General features: G+C 40.6%; 1 protein-coding gene across 2 annotated transcripts in view; it reads left to right on the forward strand.

Annotated features, from left to right (window-relative positions):
- The window catches only part of PIP5K1B (phosphatidylinositol-4-phosphate 5-kinase type 1 beta), a 350,214-nt gene that overhangs the window by 180,915 nt on the left and 143,123 nt on the right, over positions 1-26,176 (forward strand). For both annotated transcript variants that reach the window (XM_070794241.1, XM_070794240.1), the window contains 2 exons: positions 15,158-15,275; positions 25,237-25,389. In XM_070794241.1, coding sequence (XP_070650342.1) covers positions 15,158-15,275; positions 25,237-25,389 — 271 coding nt within the window. The remainder of the gene's footprint in view (positions 1-15,157; positions 15,276-25,236; positions 25,390-26,176) is intronic.

Raw genomic sequence — 26,176 nt, forward strand, 5'->3', positions numbered from 1 at the left:
TTATTACTTTCGGTTGCATTAAATGGCTTGCATTTTTTTTAACATAGCCTGCATTTTTATAGCAGATGGTAGATAGAGTTCATCCTGTGGGTCAGCTGTAATTAATTAGTTGTAATAATGCCTGAAAGACCGTATGGAGAAAGACTTTGAAATTCAGTGGGAAAGGACTAGAGTAATCACAGAGTGATGTCTGCATAGGTTTAGAAAAAGAGGGCACTTGAGACGCAGCAGATGGTGCCAAGTTTTTGCTGTAGCCCTAATTTAAGAAATGAGTTGGGGAACCCGTAATTGGTTCTGCTATCTGAATATTCTCATGTGTTTCCTCTTTTAACTCTCCTCCGGAAAACTTAAGGGAATTCCCCTATTTTGACAGCATATTTGAAAAGACACCCAAGTTACCCATACATGTCACCTCTAACTTTATCATATGCATGCTAATGTGCCAAGTCACTTCAGTCATGTCTGATTCTTTGTGACTTTATGGACTGTAGCCCACCAGGCTCCTCTGTGCGTAGGATTTCCCAGGCAAGAATACTGTAGTAGGTTGCTATGTCCTCCTCCAAGGGATCTTCCCAACCCTGGGATCAAACTCACATCTCTTAGTGTCTCCTGTATTGGCAGTTGAGTTTTTTTTTTTTTTTTTTTTTTTAACCACTAGTGCCACCTAGGAAGCCCCATACTGGGGGGGATAAATCAAATAAATCTGAGATGGATGATAGTGATGGTTACACAACAGTGTTAATGGACATAATGCCACATAAGTATATGTTTAAAAATGGGTAAGATGGCAAATTTATATTATGCATGCTATACCAAAATAAAACAAATAATTTAAAAGTCTAATGCTCAGTTAATATAAGAAGAGAAGTACTCACTATTAAATTGGAAATGTCACTACCACTGACAGGACTTTTCAAAGAAAGAAAATAGATACTCAACTTAGGGGTTTGGAAGCAATTATATTGTCTTTGTGGCTACAAGGATTGACTTGTCATTTATTTTAAAGTAAATATTTCTTTCTAAAATAAGCCAATTTTATTATCAATTATTGCTAGGCTTGAGTGAGAATGGTTGGGTAACACTTTTCCTCTCCATGTTTTCATTGTCTTTAAAAATCTTCAGGGAAATGGTTCTTAAATTTATTTCTTTGTCCAGGCATCAACTTCCTAGAAATAAAACCTTTGGATGAGTGTGTCCATGTAGTCACAACAGAGCACATAAATAAAAGAAAGTCAGCTAGAAACCCACACAGCCTCATTCTTTTAAAATTTATCATCTCAGCATTGTTTTTTAAATTGGAGTGTAATTGCTTTACCAATGTTTTGTTACTTTCTACTGTACAGTAAAGTATATCAGCTATCTGTATACATACTTCCCCTCCCTCGCATCCTCCGCCACCCATCTAGGTCATCACCGAGCACTGAGCTGAGCTTCCTGTGCTCTGCAGTGGGTTCCCGCTAGCTAGCTGTTTCACACATGGTGGTGTATACACGTCAATCCCGGTTTCCCAGTTTGTGCCCCACTGCTCTTCTCCCCGTGTCCACATGTCCATTCTCTGCATCTCTATTCTTGCCCTGCAGATAGGTTCATCTGTGCCTTATTTTGCTTTAAATCCCTTAGCTGAAGAACAAAGTTGGTCTATGAAAGATTAGAAGTTTGCCTTTCTCTGTTTCCCTTGCAGTTATGAGAACTAGTTTTCATGCAGAATATGGACAACCCCAAGACCTAAGATATAATCCTGTCTGTTCATGACACTGTTATTCTCTCTGTAGCTGGAAATTGTCCTTTGTGTTTGTTTTTTAACAGTCTATCATTCAAAAATGTATGTATTAGTCAGGAGGTCATGAGTTTATCTTAATCTTTTGGTATGTTCTGTTAGGCTCAAATTCTATGAAATGTGTTTACAGAATATTCTAATTCTCATGGTCTTCTAGGGCCTCTTCTCAAAACTTTCAACCTTATTTTTTTTTGTTTTTGAGGCCTTTTGTGGAAGGATGGCTGGCAGTGAGTTAGGGTACTAGAGCAGTTACAGCAAAGATGGGTGTACAAAGAGCAGGGTGTTCCATCCTGGCTGATCTCTTCTACTCATGCTGTCCAGTCAACAGAGCCAACCGTTGCTGGGCACCAGGAGCAAGCATATGGTCCTCAGGCCTGCAGCATCAGCATCATCTAGCACTTTTTAGACACGCAGGTTCTTGGGCTCCCCCTTCCCAGATCAACAAAATTAGAAACTCTGGGGCTAGGACCCAGGAATCTGTTTAACAATTGCTCCAGGTGATTCTAAGCACATAAAAGTTTGAGAATCACTGAGCTGGCATTTTGCTTCCCATTTTAGAGTAATAGTTGCTGTAATAGATAACAGATTTTGTTCTTAAAGCACATAAAACCCCCAATATTTTTAAATTAATATCTTAAATATAAAAATTATATTTAACAACTGAATTATGCATGACACTGTATGAGATACTATACAAAAAGGAGTGCATAAATAAGGTCTTCATAGACACTTTTAGGGGCTTCCCTGGTGGCTCAGACTGTCAAGAATCTGCCTGCAATGTGGACAATCCAGGTTTGATTCCTGAGTCAGGAAGATCTCCTGGAGAAGGAAATGGCTACCCACTCCAGTAGTCTTGCCTGGAGAATTCCATGGACAGAGGCTACAGTCCATGGGGTCGCAAAGAGTCAGATACAGCTGAGCAACTAACACTGTTTTCAGGCCCTTCTGAGAGTTTTGATTCCTTTTGTTGATGGACAGTTTATCATAAGCACACTGCATTTTTATTATTAAGACAAAATGAGATTTTTTTCTTCAGGAATAGGGAACCAAAGTTGTATCTACCTGGATTTTGCATCTTTAACCTTAACTCTGTATTCCAAGAAAGCAGCAGCAGCCACTGAATGACACGCATGTCCCTGGGGAAGGGAGCACCCAGCTGGCTGATCCTATTGAGAAGAGTCCACTGTCACATTCAAATATATCATTCAGAGTTTGTATAGCTTTTAAATGTCAATGTGACATGAAACATTTGATTCAGACTAAAATTTAAGCGAATACTGTATTGCTTGTTTAAAGAACACACAGTATAAGGAACTCTATTCAGTTTTCTGTGGTGAACTAAATGGGACAGAAATCCAAAAGAGAAGGATTATATATATATATGTAATTCACTTTATTCTACAGCCAACACTGACACATCAGTGTAAAGCAACTACTGTCGTTCAGTCAGTCAGTCAGTATGTCCGACTCTTTACAACCCCATGGATTGCACAATGCCAGGCTTCCCTGTCCTTCAGCATCTCCCGGAGCTTGCTTAAACTCATGTCCATTGAGTCAGTGATGCCATCCAACTATCTCGTTCTCTGTCGTCCCCTTCTCCTCGTGCCTCCAATCTTTCCCATCATCAGGGTCTTTTCCAGTGAGTCGGCTCTTCACATCAGGTGGCCTAAATATTGGAGCTTCAGCTTCAGCATCAGTCCCTCCAATGAATATTCAGGATTCATTTCCTTTAGTATTGCCTGATTTAATCTCCTTGCAGTCCATGAGACTCTCAAGAGTCTTCTCCAACACCACAATTCAAAAGCATCAATTCTTCGGCACTCAGTCTTCTTTATGGTCCAACTTGCACATTGACTATATGGACCTTTGTCAGCCAAGTAACATCTCTGCTTTTTAATATTCTGCCTAGGTTTGTCATAGCTTTTCTTCCAAGGAGCAAGCGTCTTTTAACTTCATGGCTGCAGTCACCATCTGCAGTGATTTTGGAGCCCAAGAAAATAAAGTCTCTCACTGTTTCCATTGTTTCCCCATCTGTTTGCCACGAAGTGATGGGACTGGATGCCATGATCTTTATTTGTTGAACATTGAGTATTAAGCCAGCTTTTTCACTCTCCCATTTCACCTTCATCAAGGGGCTCTTTAGGTTCTGTTCGGTTTCTGTCATAAGGGTGGTGTCATCTGTGTATCTGAGGTTATTGATATTTCTCCCACCAATCTTGATTCCTACTTGTGCTTCATCCAGCCTGGCATTTCATATGATGTACTCTGCATATAAGTTAAATAAACAGGGTGACAATATACAGCCTTGATGTACTCCTTTCCCAATTTTGAACCAGTCCATTGTTCCAGGTCTGGTTCTAACTGTTGCTTCTTGAGCTGCATGCAGGCTTCTCAGGAGGCAGGCAAGGTGGTCTGGTATTCCCATCTCTTTAAGAATTTTCCACAGTTTGTTGTGATCCACACAGTCAAAGCCTTTAGCATAGTCAGAAGTAGATGTTTTTTCTGGAGCAACTATATTCCAATAATAATTGGAAAGATTATTACTCCAATAATAATAATTTAAAAAGAACATATATGCTCCAGATGCATTTACATGAAAACAAGAAACTCACATGGGGTCTTGCCTCAGTTTCCTCATCTGGGCTAAGTTTCTTCTTTGGTTTAGCCAAGGGATTGGTCCCAGTATTTCTCAACAAATGTGCTTTTGACTTTTTTTGGATGAGCTAATTCTTTGTGCAAGACTGAACATTTGTCATCCCCAGGCCATGCCAGTAATATCTCATTATTATAGCGATCAAAACCCTTCCCACAAAGTGATGGATAAATTCAGTTTCTTGATTCTGGTGGTGGTTTCATAGGTATACACATATGTGAGAATTGACAAACTGTACATTTTATTGTATGTCAGTTACAACTCAGTAAAGGGGCCAAATAATGCTCCCTCCCTCCCTGCTTATATTTCTCTACTTGCCTAGGGTGAGAGGCCCTTGTTGCAAGCAGTTGAAACATTCTGAAGTCTCTGGTGGCTCTAAAGTCCAATGCATTTATCTGGGTCATAGAACTAATTGCTTAGGGTGCCTTGAGATGTTTTAATTTACTACTGCTCTGAGACTGCAGAATCTGTTTCCCTTAGCAACGAAGTGCACTGTGTTATTTTTTCTTTCTTTATTTTAAAGTGGCTTGAAGTTATTTTTAGATATTATGTATTTGCACCACAGATTATTTCATTTTGTAGATGGAAAAGAGCTCTAGACCTGTTTAAGATTTTAAGGATGATACAAAATTCTTTTTAACTGTCTGTTTCCATTATCTTCCAAAATCACAAAATAGATGAGTAAGAGAACCATGACCATATCTTAATCTTTTGACCCCAAATTCTGTACCACCCAGAACTCAAGGTTGTAGATTTTTCATGTGTAAATGGGATTAGGAAGATAGAGAATGTTTGATCATGTTTCTGCCATGTAAACATGAACCAGAGGCGGCAACAGGAGGCAAAGTTTAAGTACCAACTATGAACTAAGCATAGTCTTATTAATAATATTTGTATGTTCTACAATATTATTGTTATTACTTTTCATCTTTACCATTAAGAAAAATCTAATTTATATATGAAGTAACTAAGGCCCTGAGGTATTAGGTGTCTTAACCCAAAGTGATAAACCAGTAAATGGAAAAGCCAGGATTTGAACTCAGCAGTGGCTGGGTCCACAGTTTTGTTTCTCCCTATACTATGGTGATGAAACACAGGAACGGTATTTCTTTTTGAATTAAAAAAAGAACAAAACTTCTAGAATTATGAAACTAAATCTACCTATCTGGCCCCTTGACAGCCAGCTTGAATCCATCCCTCTGTTCCTCTGTAGGAGATACCATCGCCTTCTCTGGGATGGAAAATATGGATTGAAAGCTGGCAATAAATATATCTTTCCATATTCAAGAATAATTATCTAATCAAAGAATTTGTTAAAAAAAAAAAGAAAGAAAAAGAAATCACCTGTATTTTCATCTACTCACTGGAATTTAGCTTGATGTGAAGATCATTGCAGACTGCCCTTAGGTTTGATGGATTTTCTTCTTGGGGATTTATTTGAATCACCAGGTGAAGTGAAAGTCACTCAGTCATGTCCGACTCTTTGTGACTCTGTGGACTGTACTTCCCAGGCCAGAATACTGGAGTGGGTAGCCTTTCCCTTATCCAGGGGATCTTCCCAACACAGGGATTGAATCCAGGTCTCCCACATTGCAGGCAGATTCTTTACCAGCTGAGCTACCAGGGAAGCCCAAGAGTACTGGAGTGGGTAGCCTATCCCTTCTCCAGAGGATCTTCCTGACCCAGGAATCGAACTGGGGTCTCCTGCATTGCAGGCAGATTCTTTACCAACTGAGCTATGATATTATTCTCAATGACAAGCAAACATATATGTCAAAGATGCATATAAGCATTGCCAAATATCAGTGCTACATTTAGGGTTTTGACAGACTAGTCAACCACCTGCATTTCAAGTTTCACTGACATAAACTCATCCAGGAATCCATTTGTACCATGGGTCAGCACACTACAGCTCATGAGAAAAAGCCGGCCCCATGCTTTTTTTTTTTTTTTAATAAAGTTTAATTGTAGCAGCCACATCTGTTCACTTACATATTGTTTAGGGTTCCTTTTCCACTACAACAGTAGAGTTGAGTAGTTGTAACAAAGACTCTACAAAGTTTGCTAATCCTTGATCTATACCTGTTTTTTTTCCATACAAGGTTTTATATAGATGTGGATAGAACAGAAAGCTACCAGAATATTCTTCTCAGGATTAAATGAGAGGTGTGACTGTTGCTGGTAAAGCCAATAATACAAGGTCCCTTCAAGTCAAAGCGTTTCAAATATTTGCTCAGTATTTATGTAGCGGGGATAGATAATGTATAGGGGAAAGATAATTTCCTATCAATAAGGATTATATACCTCTTCCTTTAATTCAAAAGTGAAAAATTTGTTGCATGCACTGAATATTACATAACATTTTCACTTATTTGAAATTGTCTTGTAAACATAATTTTTCAGTGTGCTAATAACTACTTTAGAAGTTTAGCATTTAGGTGATGAACGACGATATCACACATTCCCAGTAAATGACACCCTGGAATATGTTCTTTAGTTTTGGAATTTAAGCTGTCTTCAGCTACTCACTTTTAAAGACTGGCTGTTAGCTTGTTCGCCTCAAAAGATGGTGCAACCTTGTGTTCCAGAAGGCAGCTCAGGGGTACCCATCACAGATGTGTTCAGCAGAAGGAGGCTGGCACCTGCAGGGAGTGTGTCTTTTGTTTCATTATGTTGGTTTTGTTTTTCCTCCAGGAGAATGGAAAGACACTGCCACTGTCTGATTTGGCAAGAGAGAGAACCAATTTCTATTACCTAGGTTAAATGGTTGTATGTTAAAACTAAGCAGTCTCCACCTTGCCCGAGTGGGCAGAGGCAGTTAGTAATGCCTGACGCTGCTTCTGCATGCCCTGCCATACACAGGTTCACTCTGAAGACTGGTGCCACCGCTCGTTTGTTCCTGGACTGTGGTGTCACTGGTCCAATTGTATTACACTTAAGTTTTCTTTGTCTCAGTATCACCATCTGTATATTAGGACAACGTCACTTATCCTGCCTCATGGGAGGTGGGATGGTTAAGTTGATGCGTCAACTTGACTGGCTAAGAGATGCCCACATAGCTGAGAAGACGTTTTTTCTGGGTGTGTCTGTGAGGATATTTCTAGAAGAAATTAGCATTTGAATCAGTAGACTGAGTAAAAAAAGATCACCTCACAGTTTGGGTGGGCATCACCCTGAATAGAACAAAAAGGTGGCGAAAGGGCTGATTCACTCCCTACTTGAGATGGGACATCTCCTGCTGATGCTGAAAGCTCAGCTTCTCGGTACACTGGTGGTGAATCAAAACTTGGAGACGAGTTTTGGATGAAGTAGAGAAGGATAGCTTTATTGCTTTGCCAGGCAAAGGGGGACACAGTGGGCTAATGCCCTCAAACCATGTGTCCCCACTTGGGGAGGATAGGGAGAAGTTTTATAGTAGTTGTTCAAAGAGGGTGAGATCAGTCCATGGACATTCTTCTAACAGGTTGGTGGGGAAGTAAGTGGGAGTCTGCCTTCAGGTCTAACTGGTCTGGGGTCTTCATGCTTGTGGTCAGCATACCACCATTCATCATTAACTCCTTCCACCTGGAGGGGCCTTCAGTACCTGCAGATTAGCTCGAAGATATTTTTGTGTGTATCCACTGATGGGAAAACAGGCCCTTGCTCCAAGGCTGCTCTTGACTGTTTCTCCCTGGCCTCACATCCTCTCCATTCCTTAGTTAAATACTTGAATCTGCCCATTGGAACTCAGGGAAGATCAGGGAGACTGAATGAAGGCTGTTTCCTATAATCAAAGAAATGGAGGATACAGAAAGGGCTTGTATCCAGGAGCCCCACAGGCCCTAGACATTATCACTGCCCTGGGACATCAGTGTTCCTGATTCTTGGGCCTTCAGACTGAGACTGGAACTTATACCATTGGCTTCCCTGACTCTCAGACCTTTGGTTTTGGTTTGGAATTACACTACCAGCTTTCTTGGGCCCCCAGCTTGCATATGGCAGATCGTTGGATTTCTCAGCCTCCATAACCGCATGAGCCAATTCCTTATAATAAATCTGTCACCTAGGAGTTGCTGACCCACTCGTTTTGCCAGGAGGCCACTAACAGTTTGAAATCAAGGAAGCTCACCATATATAAAATGTTGCCTCTAAAACATCAAAGCTCTGGGCCTCAGCTCCAAAACTGAGCCTCTTAAGAGTCCTGGAGATACTAAATCAATTTCACCCCATTGCTGAGCATCAGATCTCTCCACTCAGTGCCACTGAAAATAGCGCTTGGTTATCAGGCTCTGAAACCACACATGCAAAGCAGGGTGTTCACGATACGTACAAATGAGAACCCCTAAATGGCTAATCAAATTCAGCCCACCTGATCCTGCAGCATTATTAGGGATGGGGAGCATGGGGATGGGGAGATAATTGGGGTATTTGGGGAGGTTGTACCCTGAAACCTTTAACAGGATCCTAAAAAGGAAGACTAACCGAGGAAGATCAAGTTGAAATTAAGGCCAACCTAATTGCTGCTGACTGTTCCACTGCCTTGGTGTAGATCTAATCTCCTCCTCTTGTTTGTTCCTGACTAATTTAGGTCATTACTTTCCCTCCCTAGGCTCTGACTTCCTTATCTGCTAAATGGGAAATTCCAGATGCTAGCTACTGCTTCCTCAAGCTTCAGCATTGTAACCCCAAACATTTACTGCCATTGAGAAATAACATACGTTTGGACTGAGGACAAGCATTAACTTTAAATTAATTTCAGTTAAATTGAAAATTGAACCCACCTCCAAAGAGTAAATATCAAAATCCCAAAGCTGATCCATAATAAACTCTAACTGCTTCTTGATGAAATAAGGGAGAAAAGAACAAGATAAAGTACTATTTTTTATTTGAAGTTTCTTCCTCCTTTGGGGAGGTTAACAAACCCTTTCTTTAGTAACTTGGTAAAGTAGAACTGTGTGTTGGCTTACTTATTTAGGTTCTTACTTGGCAAAATAAAATTGGAGATCCTACGTGGGCCTCAAGATTTTTTAAAGATTTTTTCTTAATATATATTAATTTTATTGAAATATAGTTGACTTACAATGTTTCAGGTGCACAGCAAGATGATTCAGTTATACATATACACATATATTATTTTTGAAATTATTTTCCATTATAGGTCATGATAAATATTGACTATAGTTCCCTGTGCTATACAGTAAACCTTTGTTGCATGTTTCATATCTGTTTTTTAAAATTAGAAACTAACATTCTGTTCATACTAAATCAGACAACTAAAAATGTATGACATTTCGGCCTCCAGATTTTTATTGTTGAAATTTTACCAGCTCACGGGATCCAAACATCTCGAATCACTGCTGAAAACATCGTAGCTGAAATTTCCAAAGCCTCAATTTTATGCTAAGACAGGAAACTGGGGTCTTTTTTAAACGGGTTGAAGAGACCTAAGTCTTAAATTGTGAAGAAGTCTTCTCTTCGGCAGACTTCAGTTTTGCTGAATCTAGATGCCTGACTGCTCCTGATGGCTGCCACCAGGCTCAGGGCTGGAAAGCCCTCAGGGGTCTTTGGTGGCGCTTTCCCACTGGCCAGTGGATAAATGCTGATTGAGTTGTGTCTGCTGCCTTGGCTCAGCATTTCCTGCATGTGCAGAGGAGCCTCTGTGCTGGACACCAGTGGACCAGCACCCACACTGGTACCCCGTAGGTACCCTGTAGGTCCCCCGTAGGTCTGCTGGCTGATCCTTGCTGCACCTGCTGTGTGGTGTTGCTCTTGTGCCCTGTACCTCCTGACAACCTCCAGCTGGGGCCAACAGTCCAGTAATTTGCATTTCTTTCAGTAGAGCTTCATTCATATCAGGTTGCTATTTGTTATTCACTGGAGCAGCTTACTAAGCAGAAGGGTTACTGAACCTTTCTGCTGTGTGGTACCCAGTGTGCAGAGCTTTGTTTTGGGCTTATGGCTTTTACCCCCAACTTAAAAAAAAAATTTAATGTTGTAAATGGTAATACATAGGAGGGTTAATCCTCATGATGCTTTTAAAAGAAATACTGTACATAGTGTCCCTTTCATTCCTGTCCTTTTGTACCCAGTGTCTAGCTCTAGCTCTACTGACCCCTGTTACTAGGGATCTGTACATCCTTCAAGGGTTTTTTTTTATGCAGATACATGCCAAAGATATATTTTTTTGTTTTTGTATACAAGTGTTGGCATGCCATACACAGTATTTTGCATCAACCTTCTTTCACTTAATGTGTCTCACATCTCACCATGTCAGTGTGTTTTGGTCTCTAAGTCAATGTCCAACTCTTTGTGACCTCATGGACTGCAGCATGCCAGGCTCCCCTGTCCTTCACTCTCAGAATTTGCTCAAATTCCTGTCCATTGAGTCTGTAATGCTATCTTACCATCTCATCCTCTGTTCCCTCCTTCTCCTCCTGTCCTCAATCTTTCGCAGCATCAGGGTCTTTTCCAATGAATCTACTCTTCACATCAGATGGCCACAGTACTGGAGCTTCAGCTTCGGCATCAGTCCTTCCAATGACTATTCAGGGTTGCTTGAGTGTAGGATTGACTGATTTGATCTCCTTGCTGTCCGAGGGACTCTCAAGAGTTTTCTCCAACACCACAGTTTGAAAGCATCGATTCTTTGGTGCTCAGCCACCTTTATGGTCCAACTGTCACATCCATACATGGCTATTGGAAAAACCACAGCCTTGACTTTATGGACCTTTGTCCACAAAGTGACTTCTATGCTTTTTAATTAAGCTATCTAGGTTTGTCACAGCTTTCCTTTCAAGGAGCAAGTGTCTTTTAATTTCATGGCTGCAGTCACTGTCTGCAGTGATTTTGGAGCCCAGGAAAATAAAATCTGTCACTGCTTCCATTTTTTCCCCATCTATTTGCCATGAAGTGATGGAACCAGATGCCATGATCTTAGTTTTTTGAATGTTGAGTTTTAAGCCAGGTTTTTAACTCTCCTCTTTCACCCTCATCAAGAGGCTCTTTAGTTCCTCTTCACTTTCTGCCATTAGAGTGGTATTATCTGCATAACTGAGGTTACATAAGCTTCTTCATTCTTTTGTAATAATTGCATAATATTCCAGTGTGTGACTGAACTTTAATTGACTTCCCTTCTGAGAGACATCTAAGTTGCTTCTAATCCTTCATCCTTATAAACAGTGCCATAATGAATAACCAGATACACATATGTCATTTTATACAAACACTAGTTTAGCATATAGTAATGCATTTGCTAAATCAAGAGTTATATATACATTTGTAATTTTGACAGTTGTAAAAAATGTCCTCCAAATAAAAAGTATCAATTTACTTTCCCACTAGTAGTGTCTCAGGGTGCTAGTCTCCCTTGAGCTATGGCAAAGTTTTAAATTTTTACTCATCTAAGGGAGAAAATGATCTCTTGGTGATGGTTAATTTGCATTTATTCTATGACAAATGAGGTTGAACATCTTTTCATATATTTAGGTCATTTGTACTTCCATTTCTGTGAACTGCCCGATTATACCTTTGGCTATTTTTAAAAAATATTAATATATAACTTTTTGGTCTTTTCTTTGCTGTATCTTAGAGCTCTTTATATTGGAACGTTAGCTTTTTGTGAAATGAGTTGCACACGTTGGGATGGCCAAAAAGTTTGTTTGCGTTTTTCAGCCCAATGCTACAGAAAAACCCGAGTGAACTTTTTAGCCAACCCAGTATTTTCTCATTTTGTCACTTTCTTTTTCCTGCTTTAAAAAAAAAAAAAAACACACACATTTAGCCACCTTATTCTTCATGTGACGTGTTCAACCCTGGGTTATCTTTTGTTTCCATGCAACCTCAATCATCCAAACTCACTGAGGGCTCCACATGTGCCGGGGCATGGCCTTTCTCTCACATTTTCACCCACTCTGCCATGTCATTTCTAGAGGCTCGGTAACAGGTCTCAGAGAGCACAACTTGTCAGTGGCAGAGATGGAACTTGAACGCAAGTCTCCCTGAACTACAGGGAGTTAGGAGCGTCTCAGCTCCCACATAGGGGGTCCAGTGTTTGAGAGAATGCAAAATCTTAATACTTGTCAAAGGAAAGCAGAATTCATGAACTATAATCTACTAGGAGAAAAACAAATGAAAAGTGGTCATTTATTATGATCCACTGTTAGGGAATGTTCCTCTCCATTCAGGCAAGTGGAGAAGTTCCAGATTGTATAACCTCAGCAGTTAATTATTAATATCTGCTAATTATGCTGTGAAGAAATTGCCATTTCCTGTAATGCTTCTGTTAAGTATTATCCTTGTTCTCTGTTCATTGTCTCCATTATACAAATATAATTTATTGATGACCCCATACAGGCAAGCCTGTATCATAGTTGACCCATACCTTTCTTTATATCTTAATGTGGCCCAAAGCTAGCTATTAATAGATTCAATTTATTTTTTTCATTTTTAGTGATGTAATGGCTTTTTATACCAGCTGTCAGGGGTCAGGGTGGATATGTAAAGAAATAAAGGTTCCCTTTCTTTAACTAGAGATGTTCTCTGTGTGTGTGTGTGTGTGTGTGTGTGTGTGTGTATGCACACATGTTGTCTGCCTGTCTCATCTCCAGGGAAACCTAACACTATCCTTTTCACACCTTTTCTGAATTAAGCACAGTAGTCAGGGAGATGTGAATCCAAGGAAAGCTGTTGTAATTAGTGGTAGATTCAGGGAAAGGTGAACAACTCAGGAAGCTCTGAGTAACCAAAAATGATAGTAATAAATACTGTATCCTCTCTGATAAAATATCGGGTCCCCAACTGCATCGGAATAAATCATCTGAAGAATAATTCCATGTAAGTGGAACGGGTGTTTTATTTTACTCTTGAATGTTGAAGGTGATCTGTAATAGAATGAATTATTTTGACTGCATGAGATAGAAAGGAGATAAGAGAGTGGGAGAAAATAAAAATTGGCAACACTCTTGGCCCACTGAAAGTAGCCTGCTTCAGATTATCAGTACTTGCTTGCAACAGTGAGAAAAGATGTCAGAGGTCTCTATGAGCCTTTTTGCTCTTAATCTCTTATTTCTACACAGCCCATGTTTTCGAGTTATAATTATGTAAGTTCTAAAGTCATTCCTTTTGGCAGTCCCACAAGACGTATAACTGAGTGCATGTCTCGTAAATCCCAAAATATGGGATGAGGAAATGTTTGGACACCATGCCTGGGTATCATACAAGCATTATGAATATTCAACTGTGCTTGCTTTGGGCAACAATAGCCATTTCAGTGAGCGGATGATCTGGTCATATGTGAGTTCTTCTCCCAAGCAGCCTCCATTCCTGTGTCACTCCCGTCCTGTATGTGCCTTGCTGCTGCCTGAGTGCAGCCCTGGCCTTCCCAGAGAAGATTGGTTGTTATAGGATGGCCCCTAACAACACAAGCTTACTACTTCTTTTGGAAGTCACCAAAAGAAACGGTCATGTGTAACCATGCGGGGGAAAACTGGCCACATGATATATTGAACAGGTCATTTCCTAAATAGTTTTTAAGGATGATTTTGGACTATGTGATTTTTTGTTTTCCTTTTATGTTGACTTTTGAACCTAAGCTTCATCTAAGAATCAAGTTTACTGAATTAGCATTATCTTAAACTCATTTTTTTCATTCACAAAATACTTATTGTCTGCCATGTGTCAGGTACTGATACAAACAAATCTGACAGACCTCAGCTACCTTAAATTGCAGCGAACTCTAAGTACTTGCTGTATGCTGAAAGCCTTTCTATTTGCACAACGTGTTTGTGTAATATCCAGGAAAGACCGGCCTCAGTGTCCCACTGAGAATGTGGTGAAAAAGGATTCTGAACCTCTAAATAAATTTTTTTTTACAATAAAAAATTAGGTAATGTCATGTGAAATGTCTTACTGTATGTAGGCAAAGAATAAAATGGATGGTAAACATCATAAACATAAAAATTCAGAGTAGTGGATGTCTCTAAGGAGAAGGAGGAGTATATGATCCATAAAAAGTACTAAAGGCAATTGAACGACATGAATAATATTTTATTTCTTAAGCAACAGGTTAGGTGCATGAGTATTTGCTGATCTCCTTATACCTTATACCTGTCATAAATTTTGTACAAAAATTTTCAAAGATGGTGAACCCAGAAGAGGAAAAAAATCATGATATGTATGGGAATGGAAAATAGGTTTTAAAATCCCTAAATATTTAAGGTCTTTTCCCTGTAACTGTGGATATAAGAAAGAGTTTAGCACCCATCTATTTCCACTGTGTTGGTTCTTTCTGTTGGTGAGACATTTGCTAAGTTATTTTACTTATTCCTACTTTAAAATGTTTATGCAATATTCAAAATTCATGGCCAAAAAAAATGCATTTTTGAAATTGCTCAAAACACTGGATCTTATACCTAAAGCATTACAGCAGTGGTTTCATTGGAGAGAATGGAGTGCTTTTCCCAGAAAGGAGGCACAGGGGGATGAAGAATTTTCAGGCTGAAGACACATTGTGACTGGCAGGGAATGCGAGCCTGGAGTGTCCCTTGCTGGATTAGCAGCTGTTTTTCCCTGATGGCCATTGGCCTTTGTGACACTAGCTTAGAGAGACTCAGTATCAAGGGATGTTTTACTAGAGGGGAAATTGGTACAGGACTAATAGAGCTAGAATTTGAAGTCAAAATTGTCTGTGCTGATGTTCTTTATCTCTCTCTCTCTCTTTTTTTTTTTTCTTTTTAACATTTTAACTGCAGTGAAGGGAGCAATCTGACCCCAGCACATCACTATCCAGACTTCAGATTTAAGACATATGCTCCACTAGCATTCCGATATTTCAGAGAACTTTTTGGTATCAAGCCTGATGATTACTTGGTAAGAACTTATCATTTTCCTTCCTTCTCCAGAAATGTGTGACGTCAACATTTGTCTCATAGCAATAGCAACAAGTGTCTCATAGCAACAGCAACAAATAGCCTGGGTCTTTTACTTTGCAAAACTCTGGAGCATAGCAAAAGGATCAAGTTTTATAACAATTATAAATTTAGCTTCAGGAAATGTGGTTTGACTCTAAGTTTTACCTGATAGCTATAGAATCTACTATGGTAATTGATATTTAAATAAGTGGAATTCAGTTGCTACTTTAGATAATTCTTCTAAGAGATATAATTAGCTATAAATACTCCTGTGAGTTTTGTTGATTGGGTTCTTTTTGAAAGTCTTCCTGTTTTAATTGCCTTATTTGTACCATTTGTCTCAAACCTGCCATGGCCCATGGCCATGTTCACCTTGACCTACAATTTGAATATGATTTTAGAGAAGCTGGATAGTTTTGTCCTAAACAGCTTTTCATGTGGGCTCTTTCTGAAGGTATTTTTTATTTGGTACGAGGGCATGTATTACCCTTAAGTCTGTCTTTTCTCCCTGTCTGCCTTTTGGCACGCAGCCAGTACAAACACAGCAGGCTTTTTGTGAGAAAGTCTGATGTGACCTCAGAGTTTTACCTTATTCCTGTTCAAGAAGCCAGGAAGTTTCTTTCTGTTTCAAGAGAAAAATGGTTTATCTTATAATTTGATCACTGTTAACACCCTGGGGCTCTTGAAAATTGGTTTTCAAGAAGCTTTAGGAAGGATACCATCAAATATTTATTGTTCATTCCATTCTGAATGATCTTAGTAAGACTTGAGCCAGATCTGAGAATAATCCTTTGCAGAAGAAGTACAGCAACATGTGTTACTTAATAACAGAGAATATTTAAACTCTGTTTTATACTTTGAATATACTACAAATGATTAAATTCAAAGCTGATTCTGTTCCGAGCTGATAAAACCCATGAATGACCCTCTCCCTTAGTTGAGCCCTAAGGAAAACTTCTGCCTGATGAATGAAAGAGTATACTGGTTGCTCAAGGAAATAATATTAAGTCTTCATAGAGCATGAGAACTGTGTGTACTGTGGGCGTCCTGCTGCCTTAAATGTGCACTCATACTACTCACATTTGGGTTTCCCTGGTAGCTCAGTGGGTAAAGAATCCGCTTGCAATGAAGGAGACCCTGGTTCAGTTCCTGGGTCAGGAAGATCTGCTGGAGAAGGGATAGGCTACCCACTCCAGTTTTCTCGGGCTTCCCTGGCGGCTCAGTTGGTAAAGAATCCACCTGCCGTGTGGGAGACCTGGCCTCTCTCTCTAGATTGGGAAGATCCCTGGAGAAGGGAACGGCTACCCACTCCAGTATTCTGGCCTGGACAATTCCCTGGGCTGTATAGTCCATGGGGTCACAAAGATTCAGACACAACTGAGTGACTTTCACATACAACTCAACATCAAAAATAAACAACCTGATTTAAAAATGAGCAGAGGCTGTGAATAGACATTTCCCCAAAAAAGGCATACAGATGGCCAACAGGTACATGAAAAGATGCTTAGTATCACTAATCAACAGAGAGATGCAAATCAAAACCACACAAGCTGCCACTTCACATCTGTGAGATGGCTGTGCCGCTCTCTGCCTCCCCACACCCCACACCTCTACTCTCCACACCCCACTGGTGGAGAGATTAGGTGCTTCTACAGCAATGTCAACCCTGCCCTCTTAACCACACAAGTACATGAACACAGGCATTAGCAGGATGTGGGGCAGGATTTACATTAGGGAAGATCCTTTAGTTTCTGGCCATTTGGTAGTTACTGAGGGTCACTGTTATTCAGGAAACATGTTTGGAGAACCCAATGAGGTCTTGATACTGTGTTATTGAAAACAAGATTGATGATAGCTCATCTTCTGCCATATGTTACAAGTTAATGGATTCTCTCTTTCTGACTTACCTTGAGCTTCTGCCAACCAAGGTGATGCCCCAGACTTGCATTTCATAACACAGATTCAATCAGTGTGATGAGATGGCTGTCTACCTGACAGGTCTCCATTTAGTGGGCCATCAACCCACTTTGATAGCCATCAACCCACTTTGTAGCCATCAACCTGCAGGCTACAAAGCCCATTCTTTAGTCAGTCTACCTCACAGGATTTCTTTCCTTGGGAAGGCCTTTTTCTAAGCAACAAGTCACATAGCTTATACAGTTTCCTAATGAGCTTTTAAGCTGGAAAAATTACCTTCATAATGGGGTCAGAATGTTTACAAAGGAGCAGGAGGCTATGTGATGGCTTCTCAAAGCAGAAGTCCTCCTTCATGTACCTGGCAGAAGGTCGTTAATTGATTATTTGGTACTTTGAACAGCAACTGTAACTAAAACGCTTCGCTAATAATTATGGAGAGATTCAAAAAAATTACAAGTCATGACACTCAAAGAACTTAGAATCCAATTGGGATGATGATTGATGTGGGAAAACCACCCATTCTACCAGGCAGTAATTAAGAAGAGGAAGAGAAACAATAAATGCTCGAAGATTTCAAAGGAGGGAGAAGTCGCTCTCTCTTGGATCAATGATTAGGAAGGCTTCTTATGGGTATGGCGTGGTTTAACCGTGACCTAAAAATTACAGTGAAATTTGAGTAGGTGGGGAAAAAAGGAAAGATGTTGGAATGGCATGTAAGGATGAGGAGCAGTGTTAGGACCATGAGACCAGAGATGCAAGTGCATTAGATAGGACTTTGAATGGCCCAGTATAGCAGGAAGGGAAGGTTTTGATCAAGAATATTAGAAAGATCAGTTCAGTTCAGTTGCTTATTCGTGTCCAGCTCTTTGCGACCCTATGGACTGCAGCATGCCAGGCCTCCCTGTCCATCACCAACTCCCAGAGTTTACTCAAACTCATGTCTATTGAATCGGAGATGCCATCCAAGCATCTCATCCTCTGTCGTCCCCTTCTCCTTCTGCCTTCGATCTTTCCCAGCACCAGGGTCTTTTCAAATGAGTCAGTTCTTCGCATCAGGTGGCCAAAGTACTGGAGTTTCAAAGTATTGGAGTTTCAGCTTCAGTTTCAGCCCTTAGAAAGACAGAGCCAAATAATTCAAATAACTAGTTATGTTTTTTTAATTCTAGGAAATTAGTGAAATGTAAAGACTGACTAGATGTTTGATTATGTGGAAGATATTTTTTGTAAAGGGATGGAAGGGTATTTTGGTTCTCTTTTATAAGAGGAATCCTCATCCTTTAGAGACAAATAGTGGCTTACCTGGCAAAGAATTCACCTGCAATGCAGGAGACCCCAGCTCAATTCCTGGGTTGGGAAGATCCGCTGGAGAAGGGATGGGCTACCCACTCCAATATTCTTGGACTCCCCTGGTGGCTCAGCTGGTAATGAATCTGCCTGCAATGCGGGAGACCTGGGTTCAATCCCTGGGCTGGGAAAATCCCCTGGAGAAGGGAAGGGCTACCCACTCCAGTATTCTGGTCTAGAAAATTCCATGGACTGTATAGTCCACGGGGTCGCAAAGAGTTGGACACGACTAAGCTACACTCAGTAAAATACCAGAGAAATGATTTAATGTCTGTGATTTGCTTTAAAGAATCTGAGGAAAGCAGGCAGGGGAAGGACTGAGGATGTAAAGAGACAAGATAGGCTATGAGTTGATAGCTGTTGAAACCGAAAGATAGACACATGAATGTTAATTGCACAGTTCTCTACTTTTATGCATATTTGAAATTTTTCGTAGTAAAAAGCTGGTGGAGGGGGTGCAGAGATAAGACCAGGCAGCTTAAGTGTGCTTTTGTTTGATTGCATTTTCCACCTCCCTTGTTAATTGTACACACAGTTCCATAACCGGACCCATCTCTGGGAGCTGCAGAAGACATAACAAGGGCCACGAGCCTCTAACTACATGGCTCCCTGGTCCCCGTAGCCAGGGCCTCCCTCAGCCCAGGCTCGAGGCAGCTCCCCTTATTGTTCTTGGAGCTTCTGGAGGCTCACCTCCAAAGCACTGTATCTGAGGACACTACCCAGTGATCTGGAGTGTGATAGATGAGGAAGGGGTCTTTTGCCTGAGGCATTGTGCTTCAGAGAGTCAGGCAGAACCTCAGAGACTTTTTAGCCCAACTGTTCATTGTAGATGAGGAATCTGACACCAGTGAAGGGAGGTGCCCAAGGTTACCCATGCTGAGGGGTGGAGGCACAGCCCAAGCCAGAACCATAGTCTCACATGCTTCCAACCACTGAGTCTTAGATGTCGTTAGATGGCAGGAATTCCCTGGATTCCACACTTTCACTCCCGAGGGCCCCAGTTCAATCCTTGGTTGGGGAACTGAGATTCCACAAACTGCACGGCACGGCCCCCGCAAAAAAACCCAAAAGGTATGGTCTCAAGGTGGTCACTCCCTAGCCATCAAACTGCGAACTGTGGTTATCCATTCTGAAAAATGAGACAAAGAGGTCAAATACACCTAACAAAGCACATTTTGGAATGGTTAAGCCCAAAAAACAGAAGAATGAAATAAGATGGTGTCCCCTGAAATACCATGTGAAGGAAAAAAAAGGATAAGGCGTACATCACAAATACATCCTGGTATCCATCAAACTAGGGCTATCTAAACCCAAATTTGTGAAGATATACGGACCTAAATGGGAGGGGAAAGGCGAAGATGTAGGGGGTGGTCACTATAGATAGATTTGATATCAGATCCCTGTGATATATGTGTATTTCTGCTTAGTCTTATGCTGTTGCATCTGGATTTCAGCCTGAATTACTCTGATTACATTCTCAGTACTATTAAAATTCACCAAGTGCGTGCTGATTACAAATTCATGTTGAAACGTGCACAATTGGATGTGAGACAGCGTGGTGAGGGTGCAGCCGCGTGTATTACAAAGCAATTCAAATGCTCCTTCTTCCTTATTTGTTCCTAAATAAAGACCTCCCAGGGGAAGGGGCCCCAGAGCATCTTCACCCCATTTCTGCTTAGGCAACAAGCCTTTGGTTAATTTCCTTCTTTTCCAGGTGCCTGGGTATTCCCAAGTTCAGGGTGATTTAGGTTTATTGACACCCATAAGAAAGAGAGCAGGGTAAATAATTAAACACCATTGAGGGGAAGAAGTGGCAGGAAAAATGATCTCCACCTCACTGTGCAAGTTTACAGAGTTGATTTGCCTTGGCAGAGCCCAGCTGGACTGTGCTTTGCATTCTTTCCAGGGTACATAGGGAGGCCCTGCAGGAAATAGAAGGCAGGGAATGAACACACTGCAACAGCTTACACAGTGAGGGTGCCAGGAAGGTACATCAGGGTGCACACAGGAGCTTGTTGATCACAGCTAATTAACATGTTCCCATAGCTCCTCTTTATTTGCTCTGAAAAGGCAACATTTTGAAGAGGATAGCTTAGCAGAGAACAGTAACAGAGTTGCAAAGTGAAAAGCCATAGAAATCAGAGGTGATAATGGTAGAAAGGGTTCTGCATCCTAATGCCAACTTATTGTAGACTGACACTGTGCTAGAAGTGACCCCAAAATGGTTATTGAAAGAGGGCAAAACAACTGATTTCTCCATTCATATTCATCTGCAAATTGCATAATAAAGGAGTATTTGGCAATTAGTAACCAATGAAAGAGTCTCCAGTTTGTGTCACTGCTTCTGGAAGAATCTGAGACTTTAATTGGAAGCCGATGTTCACATCTGAATCCAGTTTTCCCTAGACAGCTCTTCCTGAATCACCCCCTAATTTCTCTATTTGCAGCCCCTAATTTCTGCATTCTTTGTTGTTTTTGTACTTTCACAACATTTACTCCTACCCACAAGAGGATTCTATGCCAGAAATCCAAACCCCATGGAACAAAGAATCAAAATCCTAAGAGAGTCTGGGATCTGCCTTCATTTTTTATGAGAATGGAAATAAATGAAAATTTTATTTAAATAAATTATTTATAAATAAATTATTTATTTATTTAAAAATAAATAAATTATTTATTTATTTAAAAATAAATAAATACACTTATTTTCCTGAGTCTCAGATTTGTCATTACACAAATCACCTACTTTTTCTTTAAAAAAGAAAAATTTTTAAAAGTTAATTTCTTTAATTGAAGTATAGTTAACTCGCAGTGTTGTATTGGTTTCAAGTGTACTGCAAAGTGATTCAGATATATAGATATATATATATGCATATACACTCTTTTTCAGATCCTTTTCCATTATAGATTATTACAAGATATTGAGTGGACTTCCCTGTGCTATACAGTGGGTCCTTGTTGTTGTTTATCTATTTTATGTAGAGTAGTATGTCTTAATCCCAAACTCCTAACTTATCTCATCACCCCCCACCCGTCTCTTTTCTTGCTTCACCAAGATCATCTTAGTGTGTACCTTTGAGTAGCCTTCTTGTCATGGGAGTTAGGCTGAAACTCTCAGTACATCCTAGGGCACTGCTGAGCATGTAGTGAAAAATGGCAACAGCCATGCCTAAGTGGTCACTCTTTGCCAGGGATTTAAAAAACATTTATTTTTAACACTCTGAGATGCTATCAAGTATATATCACCATCTTTATTTTAGAGACGAGGTTTCTAAGACTCCAAGTGCTAAATTACTCAAGGTCACATGACTAGCCACTGGCAGAGTCATGATTTTACAAACAGTCGGTTGATTCCAAACCCAGGCCTTTCCTTCCACTTGGACTCTGCCCAAGAGCGGGAAAGGTTCCCTCTGCTTCCTCTTGGCTTTTACAGCATCCTGTGTGGAGGCTGATGACTGTTTTTATTTTCCTTGCATATCCTCAACTAATTCTTGAGGTCTTAGGTTGCTGTGCTGCTTAGCAAGAGAGCTCCAGGAAGCAAGGCTGGAGGAAAAAGGAGAAGGTAGGGGATGGAAGTTGCCAGTGATGTTAAGAAAGACAGTGAACTCTTGCTTATTTTTTTTCCTGGTGAATTCTGTTTCCCTTACCCACAGTGCTGCCAAAGCAGGATGATTTAAAAGGTAACATCTAGACACTGCCTTTTAGTCATTTTTCTCCCATTTTCTCTCTTTCTTCTCCTCCCTCCTTCCCTTCTTCCTCGTATCCTCTCAGATGTTTCTTTGATAAGGACTTACGTATTCACAAACCCAGATAAAACACTTTGAAGGATGTTCAGCCCTGGTGATTTCAAATGCCTCCATCCTCAAAATACAGTTCCTTAAATCCCTGCTCTTGCCTCTCACCAGGGCTGGTCTGATCTCACACATTAACTTCCTTACCTTTTTTTCTGCCCACAGTGTTTCTATAAGTCAATAATAGGGATTATTAAGTAGTAAACACTAAACTCATAAACCTAAAATTTCCTGTTCTTCTGGTTTGGGGCACTACTTGGGGAGACTGACAGCCCTTCAGTTGTTGGTAAATTTCAGTCATTTATTTACAAAAATTTATCGAGTCCCTTCTGTGTACAAGGCACAGATCCTGAACCATATCAGAATTTAAGAGTCATGGTTTCTGCCCTCATAGAGTTTTATAGTCTAGAGGGAACTTGGAATAGGTAAATAGGCCATTAAGGTACTTTGTGGTACTCAAACGGTAAAGAATCTGCCTGCAATGCAGGAGACCTGGGTTCGATCCCTGGGTTGGGGAAATCCCCTGGACAAGGGAATAGCAACCCACTCCAGTATTACCTGGAGAATTCCATTGGCAGAGAGGTCTGGCAGACTGCAATCCATGGGGTTGCAAAGAGTCAGACATGACTGAGTGACTAACACGGTCACGTGCTATCTTCTGTGACGAGAGCATCCAGTGCCAGGAAGCAGGTGATGTGGACCCGCAGAACCAGGCAGAGTTTTCTGGAGCAAGTGCTGTCCAGCAGACACTGAAGGCCAGCATCACTATACCAGCCTCCTTACTGAGTCTTCCTTCTGTCCTCCTACTGGGGCCTCTCAGCACAGCAGAGGGAGTGAGTGGTCCTCTGCTACAGACCCTCCAGTGGCTTTCAGCTCCCCTAAATAAAAGGCCACTTCCGTATATAGCCTATATATTTGTCTGTCCCACCAGACCCTTCTGGCTTCTTCCCCTTCAGCTGTCCTCTCTGCCCCCTCTGCTTCAGCCGTGGCCTCCCTGCTGTGCCATGAACTCTCCAGGTCTCAAGATCTTAGCCTTTGCCCTTCCTTCTGCCTTCAGTACCCTTTCTCCAGATATTCCCCAGGCCTCTCCTCAAATGCCGCCTTCCCAATAAGGCTTTTAGTGACCACCTTGTCTTCATCATTGGTGGTACTCCCATCCCCCTTTCCCTGTGTCCTTTCTCTCAACAGCACTTAAGCACATTCTGATGTGTAAATTATTTACTTTTTTGTTGGCTGTTTCCTCGTACTACTGTATAAGCTTCCTAAGCGCCTGGGGCAGTGCATCTATCTGCACTCAGTAGGTACTTTTTAAATGTTGAATGAACATGGATAGTGCATTTCTGGCATAGAACTAGAATCATATGTGATATTAACCAAATCATCCTAAGGGTTTTCTTGAAGAATCGGCAAGCCAAGTGGATGATAAAATCCGTATGTCAAGTGTTTAAGTGCATATACATCCTACCAAAAATAATTTGTTGTCATATAATGGTAGTCCAGTGTCTGTTGTCAAGAAAATAAGGTGTTTTTTTTTTTTTTTTAAGGAAGTTTTATTCGGTGGTATTCAGCTAGATGAAGGTAGCATGGAGGTAGGTGGTTTCTGATAGAAGAAAATACAGTCAATAATCAAGAGTGTGTGGCACACTTGAGAAAATGAGAAATAGTTCTCTGGAGTTAGAGTTTAAGGAGGAAAGGGATGAGAGAGAAGGCTGAAGAGCAGAGCTTTGTCATCCATGGAGTTGAATGGTGTGCTGAGAAACTTGGATGTAATTGTCTCTATTAACAGTGGAACCCACAGGAAGGTTTGAAGGCTTGGAAGGCTATGCAGTTTGGAAGGATCTCTGGTTTCCTGGTGGAGGATTCTCAGGAGGAGTCAAGAGTGAATAGCTTAGAACAGGTGGAGCTTGCCATATAATCAAGGTATGGAATGATGAAACCACTGAATTTCAGGAATTTGAAAAAGAGATGTCATGAATGGGGCAGATATTAGCAGTAGTCTGGATATGGAATATGAACAAATGTGAAACATCAAGGATGATGTCTCAGTTTCTGGTTTGGAGAACAGAGTGAATGATGCTTCCTTTCTATAAGAGAGGGAAAAAGAGAGAAGACGGAGGATGGGGGAGGAACAGATGATCTAGTCAGCATGTATAGTTGTACAAGGTGTGCACCACCCAGAAATACCTGGCTAAGGTGAAGGAGTGAAGCCTGGAATCTATCCCTTCATCTGTTTACCAACCTTTTTATGGCTCGGAGCTGCATATACCAGGAAAAAAAAAAAAAAGTTCCTTCTTTCTAATCACTACCAAGACACCACATGGGCTAACCACAGGCTGAGATGAACTTACTTTTGAAATTGTTACATATGAAGTGTTTGTGGTATAACTAAGTAGAAATGTCTGTTACACAGTTAGACATACAGGTCTGGATCCCCTAGGGAGATCTTGGCTGGAGATGCAGGTGTTAGAGTCATCTCTTTGTTGAAATCATGAGTGAATGACCTCTCTTAGAGTAAACAGTGAGACAAGAATATGTGTTGGTGTCAAGTGAGGAATACACAGTGGGGACCACACCTTCCATTCTTATTTTCTGGGCACTTGCTAGAAACAAAGTGCCTTGGTCAACACCACTCTTGGGAGTTATTGAACAAATATGGTGATTCATGATTCTGTTATTAAGGTAAATGGATCAGCTAAATTTTTAGAAATCTCATAAGAGCCATGTTAGTATACCTAGAGTCTCCTCTTAAAGCTGTTGGAGAGGGCTTCCTGTTTTAACATGGGTAAGACATGTAATGCTCTGATTTTCTTCATTGGCTGCATCATACACATTAATGCATTTTTACTGCTTATGTATTTGTTCTTGTAGTATTCCATATGCAGTGAACCTCTAATAGAGCTGTCTAACCCTGGAGCCAGTGGATCCTTGTTTTTTGTGACCAGTGACGATGAATTTATCATCAAAACAGTTCAGCATAAAGAAGCGGAGTTCCTTCAGAAGCTACTGCCAGGCTATTACATGGTAAGTGCATGTAATTAAAGCTTCTACTTTAGATTTAATTACTTTCCTCCAGTTTTTTTTTTTTAATGCTTTTTTTTATTTTCAGTAACTCTGGCATGTTTCTTTCTCCTTGGTGAGGTTTATTTTGCATTTAGAGTATACTATGAAATTGATTGAATAGATTTTGAGAAGTAAGTAGAACTATGTAGTAGTCCTGGGCTTATATCCCACTCGGCCATCAACTAACTTGTGTGACCAGGAGTAAATAAGGTAAGCTCTGAGCCTCAGTCTTTGAAGGCTGGCAGACACCTGTCTTCCATGGTGGTTGTAATAAAGACAGGATCCAGGATGCAGGATAAAGGAAGCAATGTATTGCAGAGCACTTTGTATGTAGTAGTAATATGAGTAGTTAACATTCATTGAGGACTAAGTTGTAAAACTGATGAGGTAATTGAGACAAAGATAAATGGAATCACTTGCCAAGGGTTATTTAGCTAACCTTGCCAAGGGTTATATAGCTATGAGCTATAGATCCGGGGCTTGAACACAAACAGTGGGGGTCCAGAGGGTGCGTCTTTAACCCGTGCACCTTATAGGGCCACGCATTCAGCATTAGCCACTTTTAGCCATCACACTTCAGAATTGAGGATGTCATAGGTTAAATGCAACATGAAGATCACCTTCCATGTAATGTTTTAGAGACAAAGGAACTATAACCTAGCCCAGAATTTGGATTGGCTAAACATTTAGACCAGATTTTTCCTGTTTTGATGATAAATTCATTGTCACTGGTCACAAAAAACAAGGA

The sequence above is a fragment of the Bos indicus genome, chromosome 8 (assembly GCF_029378745.1).
Source record: "Bos indicus isolate NIAB-ARS_2022 breed Sahiwal x Tharparkar chromosome 8, NIAB-ARS_B.indTharparkar_mat_pri_1.0, whole genome shotgun sequence".
NCBI lineage: Eukaryota > Metazoa > Chordata > Mammalia > Artiodactyla > Bovidae > Bos > Bos indicus.